At 40.6% G+C, this 6,506-nt stretch overlaps 1 protein-coding gene across 1 annotated transcript; it reads right to left on the bottom strand.

The window, feature by feature from the left end:
- Positions 1–283: 283 nt before the first annotated feature.
- Positions 284–5,296, bottom strand: LOC115191640 (C-type lectin domain family 4 member F-like). Its single transcript, XM_029749439.1, has 4 exons — positions 4,671–5,296; positions 3,145–3,284; positions 2,925–3,034; positions 284–1,007 (listed from the first exon to the last, which is right to left on the bottom strand). The coding sequence occupies exons 1-4, from the start codon at positions 5,107–5,109 to the stop codon at positions 1,001–1,003; spliced, it is 696 nt and encodes a 231-aa protein (XP_029605299.1). The 5' UTR covers positions 5,110–5,296; the 3' UTR covers positions 284–1,000.
- Positions 5,297–6,506: the final 1,210 nt, after the last annotated feature.

Below are 6,506 nucleotides of genomic sequence, written 5' to 3'. Positions count from 1 at the left end.
TTTTAATGTTCAATTAATATAATTGTAAAATATGTTTAAAGTAATATCATTGTCAAATGAATGAAGACATTAATAAATCCCATTCTGTATCTTCCAAAGTCTTTACAATAGAGTAGTATCAAAATTAATGTGCAGAGGCTTCAAAAAGTGTGCCTTGTCAGTTGTCTAGGGTTAATTCATGTCATTGATATTACATAAACTATAAAACAGAGAGGTGTCTTGTCCTTCTAGATTCCATGTTAGATAAAACAGAGTAGAGAACAATAATGTACTAGACAGGAAATGTCTTTGATCTCGGATGAATGATTTATTGAATAAGCAGAAAGTACACATTGTTTATGTTCAGAATTATAAAAGCACAAGAAGCAAACATACCTGATAAACATATACAGTCATTTTAAATGTATTTAGAATAGTAAAACTTAAAGGTAATTGACAGCAGCTATTAAATGATATTATACACCGATTATACACCTCATTGTTTGACATATGAATAAATTATTGTGTGTCAGCTTGTGTAATGAACATGAGTTGGTCATGATTGGTTGCTCATGGTCATGTGATGAAGTAGCCCTCCCGAGATTTCAAAATCAGTGTCTCTCGAACCAAAAGTGAATTTCCTCTTTGTCTATTAAGAGGTTTGTTTTTCCCGTGGGAGACGCTGGTTCAGATCTGTGTGTCTGTGCGTGTCTGAATGTGTGCATGTGTGTATGTTTCTCTCCTATATGTAGTTCAGAGAACCATTCTATCAAATCACACCAGTCTTCAGACCATCATTAACATACAGTAGAGAGTTCATTCATCAGCAGTGCAGAGAAAGTACTTATGAGAAGCCTATTTCTCACAGATCCATCTTTCTGAAGAGGAACAATTAAAATCCCACCAAACTCCTTGGCCTGACGACATGTGATGGATGAACACACAGTTCTGGAGTGTACCACCATTAGGATCTCCACTCCTCCAATAGCTGCAGTAGAAACAACAGAGTTATACCACTCTCTCAGAACCTAGAGTATGAACAACACAGAGTTAGACTAACCACTCTCTCAGAACCTAGAGTATGAACAACACAGAGAATCAGTCCTACTCCTTCCAATGTGGTCAGTGTTATAATCGAGCAGTATTCTCTTACCTTGGGGTGGCGAGTGTTATTATAGAGCAGTAGTCTCTTACCTTGGGGTGGTCAGTGTTATTATAGAGCAGTAGTCTCTTACCTTGGGGTGGTCAGTGTTATTATAGATCAGTAGTCTCTTACCTTGGGGTGGCCAGTGTTATTATAGAGCAGTAGTCTCTTACCTTGGGGTGGCCAGTGTTATTATAGAGCAGTAGTCTCTTACCTTGGGGTGGCCAGTGTTATTATAGAGCAGTAGTCTCTTACCTTGGGGTGGCCAGTGTTATTATAGATCAGTAGTCTCTTACCTTGGTGTGATCAGTGTTATTAGAGCAGTAGTCTCTTACCTTGGGGTGGTCAGTGTTATTATAGATCAGTAGTCTCTTACCTTGGGGTGGCCAGTGTTATTATAGAGCAGTAGTCTCTTACCTTGGGGTGGCCAGTGTTATTATAGAGCAGTAGTCTCTTACCTTGGTGTGGTCAGTGTTATTAGAGCAGTAGTCTCTTACCTTGGGGTGGTCAGTGTTATTATAGAGCAGTAGTCTCTTACCTTGGGGTGGTCAGTGTTATTATAGAGCAGTAGTCTCTTACCTTGGGGTGATCAGTGTTATTAGAGCAGTAGTCTCTTACCTTGTGGTGGTCAGTGTTATTATAGAGCAGTAGTCTCTTACCTTGGGGTGGTCAGTGTTATTATAGAGCAGTAGTGTCTTACCTTGGGGTGGTCAGTGTTGTTAGAGCAGTAGTCTCTTACCTTGGGGTGGTCAGTGTTATTATACAGCAGTAGTCTCTTACCTTGGGGTGGTCAGTGTTATTATAGAGCAGTAGTCTCTTACCTTGGGGTGGTCAGTTTTATTATAGAGCAGTAGTCTCTTACCTTGGGGTGGTCAGTGTTATTATCGACCAGTAGTCTCTTACCTTGGGGTGGTCAGTGTTATTATAGAGCAGTAGTCTCTTACCTTGGGGTGGTCAGTGTTATTATAGACCAGTAGTCTCTTAGCTTGGGGTGGTCAGTGTTATTATAGAGCAGTAGTCTCTTACCTTGGGGTGGTCAGTGTTATTATAGAGCAGTAGTCTCTTACCTTGGGGTGGTCAGTGTTATTATAGAGCAGTAGTCTCTTACCTTGGGGTGGTCAGTGTTATTATAGAGCAGTAGTCTCTTACCTTGGGGTGGTCAGTGTTATTAGATCAGTAGTCTCTTACCTTGGGGTGGTCAGTGTTATTATAGAGCAGTAGTCTCTTACCTTGGGGTGGTCAGTGTTATTATAGAGCAGTAGTCTCTTACCTTGGGGTGGCCAGTGTTATTATAGAGCAGTAGTCTCTTACCTTGGGGTGGTCAGTGTTATTATCGACCAGTAGTCTCTTACCTTGGGGTGGTCAGTGTTATTATAGAGCAGTAGTCTCTTACCTTGGGGTGGTCAGTGTTATTATAGACCAGTAGTCTCTTACCTTGGGGTGGTCAGTGTTATTATAGAGCAGTAGTCTCTTACCTTGGGGTGGTCAGTGTTATTATAGAGCAGTAGTCTCTTACCTTGGGGTGGTCAGTGTTATTATAGAGCAGTAGTCTCTCACCTTGGGGTGGTCAGTGTTATTAGATCAGTAGTCTCTTACCTTGGGGTGGTCAGTGTTATTATAGAGCAGTAGTCTCTTACCTTGGGGTGGTCAGTGTTATTATAGAGCAGTAGTCTCTTACCTTGGGGTGGTCAGTGTTATTATAGAGCAGTAGTCTCTTACCTTGGGGTGGTCAGTGTTATTATAGAGCAGTAGTCTCTTACCTTGGGGTGGTCAGTGTTATTATAGAGCAGTAGTCTCTTACCTTGGGATGGTCAGTGGTGTGTCGTCCACCCATTTCCAGGTCCCCTCAGTAACAGAGTCAGTCAAACCAATCCAGACATAACTGACTGATTCAAACCCATTGATGAATGTCTGTTGTGGCACAGAAAAAGCATTATTAATAACACATGATGGACTAATAAATAAAGTAGCTCTCTCTGTCTCTGTCTCTGTCTGTCTCTCTCTCTCTCTCTCTCTCTCACCTGTTCCTCTTCACTGTTAATGATCACCAGGTCTGCTCCTCTCTCCAGACAGTCCTGTCTACTCTCCTCCCAGGATTTCCCCTCAGTAGAGACGTAGTAACAGCTGCAGCCAAACCTTCCCCATCCTTCAGGACAGGACCCTAGAAGTTTGACATTTACCGTATTTGTCACTTGACTGTTATGAATAATAATGTATGAAAAATAAAAAGAACATAACAGACAAAGCACTTCTAATGAACCCTTCCAATGAGCTGATTGAGATTCCACCTTTCAGCTTTAGGAAATAATTCAAATGTTCTGGTGATTTCCCACAGCAATCGTTTGTGTGAATTGCCTGTTTGCCTATAGCTTTTACACTGAACAAAAAATGAATAAACACCACATGCAACGATTTCAAAGATTTGACTTAGTTACAGTTCATATAAGGAAATCAGTCCATTTAAATTAATGAATTAGGCCCTAATCTATGGATTTCATATGACTGGGAATACAGATATGCATCTGTTGGTCTCAGACACCTTAATAAAAGGTAGGGGTGTGGATCAGAAAACCACCATTTGTCTCATGCAGCGTGACAAATCTCCTTCACAGATTTGATCAGCCTGTTGATTGTGGACTGTGGAATGATGTCCCACTCCACTTCAATGGCTGGTCAAAGTTGCTGGATATTGGAGGGAACTGAAACACGGTGTTGTACACGTCAATCCAGAGCATGCTCAATCAGTGACATGTCTGTTGAGCATTCAGGCCATGGAAGAACTGGGACGTCTCTTCCCTTAGATGATTTCTGTCAGTTTGCGCAGAGAAAATTCTTCGGTTGTGCAAACCCACAGTTTCATCAGCTGTCCGGGTGGCAGGTGAAGAGACATGCTCACTAACAGAGATGTAAATACATTTGTGAACAACATTTGAGAGAAATATGTTTTTTGTGCACATGGAATATTCTTGGATCTTTTATTTCAGCTCATGAAACATGGGACCAACACTTTACATGTTGCATTTATATATTTGTTCAGTGTATCTGTGACATTTTCACGTTAAACATAACTTTTGCAGCTATTATTTATTCCCACATTGAATATGTAGGTAGCTTTGCACGAGCCTTGTCTTGTGAGTCCAGAACAGCTCATTGGATCTAGGCTCCTGCTCCTGTTTCTGTAGTGTGAGGCAGCTTGATGTACAAGTAAACACTTCCAATGTATCTGACATCTCTAGTCTCTTCTAGAATTAATAATTATAAAACTGGGTCAATGAATTACATTACACTTCATATCCCCCCAGTTTCTACACAGATCAGAACATGCCCCTTCAGTTATGCTGCACCTTACATGAGGAACAATTTACATAAAACTCTTAGAATGGATGTTCTGGTGCCCCTTAAACAATGAAAAAAATAGATTTTTGATCTTTTAAATGTTATTTATGTTTGTTTTCTTAAGGCTTATATGTCTTGTCTGTGTAGTTGTGCATGTGTGTTTATTTCTTTGTATTGAAAACAGGGCTCTACTGCAAATGACTGTCCTTACCTGTGATATTACAGTTCAGTCTTTCTATCTCCTTCTGTAGCTGGTCACACTCCATAGTTCTATTCTCCACACTCTTCTTCAACGTGTCTATTTCAGTGGTCCTGGTATTTAGACTATTCTGTAGCTGGTCTCTCTCTGTGGTCCTGGTATTTAGACTATTCTGTAGCTGGTCTCTCTCTGTGGTCCTGGTATTTAGACTATTCTGTAGCTGGTCTCTCTCTGTCGTCCTGGAATTTAGACTATTCTGTAGCTGGTCTCTCTCTGTAGTCCTGGTATTTAGACTATTCTGTAACTGGTCTCTCTCTGTAGTCCTGGTATTTAGACTATTCTGTAGCTGGTTTTTCTCTGTGGTCCTGGTATTTAGACTATTCTGTATCTGGTCTCTCTCTTTGGTGCTTGAGTTAAGACTATTCTTTAATTGATCCCTTTCAGCAGTCATAACTTTAAGACTATTTTGTTGCTGGTCCCTATCTTTGGTCCTTGTGGTGAGAATATTTTGTAGCTGGTCTCTCTCCTTAGTTTTGGTTGAGAAACTATTCTGTAGCTGGTCTCTCTCTTCAGTCAGGGTGTTGTAACTGATCCGTATCTGGTCTCTCTCTTCAGTCAGGTTGTTGTATCTGGTCTGTAGCTGGTCTCTCTCTTCAGTAAGGGTGCTGTAACTGGTCTGTAGCTGGTCTCTCTCTTCAGTCAGGGTGCTGTAACTGGAAAATAAAGGAAAGCCGCACACTCTAAGAGCTCAGATGCAAAAATTTTAATAACCAACGTTTCGACAGCTAAGCTGTCTTCATCAGGGTATCATCACAAACACTGAGAGATGAGTCATTTATATAGTGTCAAGAGACACACAGGTGTTTGTAATCATGGCCAAGTATGGCCTAATATCATTGGTTAACTGAAATATTTAAAAAATGGTATACAAGGAACATACAAAAAGACAAACAAATGGATAACATATGATCATAGCATTTGTAGTCTAAAAAGTATCTAACAAACAATTACAATGGCAAAATCACAATAATCACAAGAATGGCTTCAGATCAAAGTCTATGTTGAGACCGAAGGGAGCAAGTGTCTTTAAATTAAAGATCCAGGCAGCCTCTCGTTTTAACAATAAATTATCAAGGTCACCCCCTCTCCTCGGGAGGGTGACATGTTCGATGCCAATATAACGCAGAGACGAAATCGAATGGCCTGCCTCCAAAAAGTGGGCCGCAACTGGGTATGTCAGGTTTTTGCACCTAATGGTGCTACGGTGCTCTGAGATACGTACTTTTAATTCACGCTTTGTTTTACCCACATAATTTTTACCACAGGGACAAGTTATAAGGTAAATAACTGACTTAGTGGAACACGTAATAACACCTTTAATTGGGATAGATTTCCCTGTTTGGGGGTGTTTGAAGGATCTACATTTGTAAGTGCCATTGCATTGAGCACAGCCATTACACTTGTAATTTCCATCCAGTATGGGCGCAAATAGGCGTTGTTCAGGAATATCTTGGGCTGGTAAATCAGAGTGTACCAATTGGTCTCTGAGATTTCTGCCCCGCGAGAATACGACCAGGGGAAGATCAGAAAACACATTACCAAGACTATCATCGTATTTCAGAATGTGCCAATGTTTGTGAACGATTCCTTTAATTTGTTCAGAGCACTTTGAATAGCGGGTAGTAAGAACGCATGAATGCGTCTTTTTGCGAGACTGACCTTGAAAAAGGTCATGTCTCGTTTTGTTTTGAATTTTCTCAATGGCAATATTAATCTGATCATTGTTGTACCCCCTCTCCTTGAACTTATCCTGAGTCTCAGCCATATTTCTGTCGAAATCTGATTGTT

This window comes from Salmo trutta, chromosome 4, assembly GCF_901001165.1.
Source record: "Salmo trutta chromosome 4, fSalTru1.1, whole genome shotgun sequence".
In the NCBI taxonomy this organism is placed as follows: Eukaryota; Metazoa; Chordata; class Actinopteri; order Salmoniformes; family Salmonidae; genus Salmo; species Salmo trutta.
This window is presented reverse-complemented; position numbering and strand designations above follow the sequence as displayed.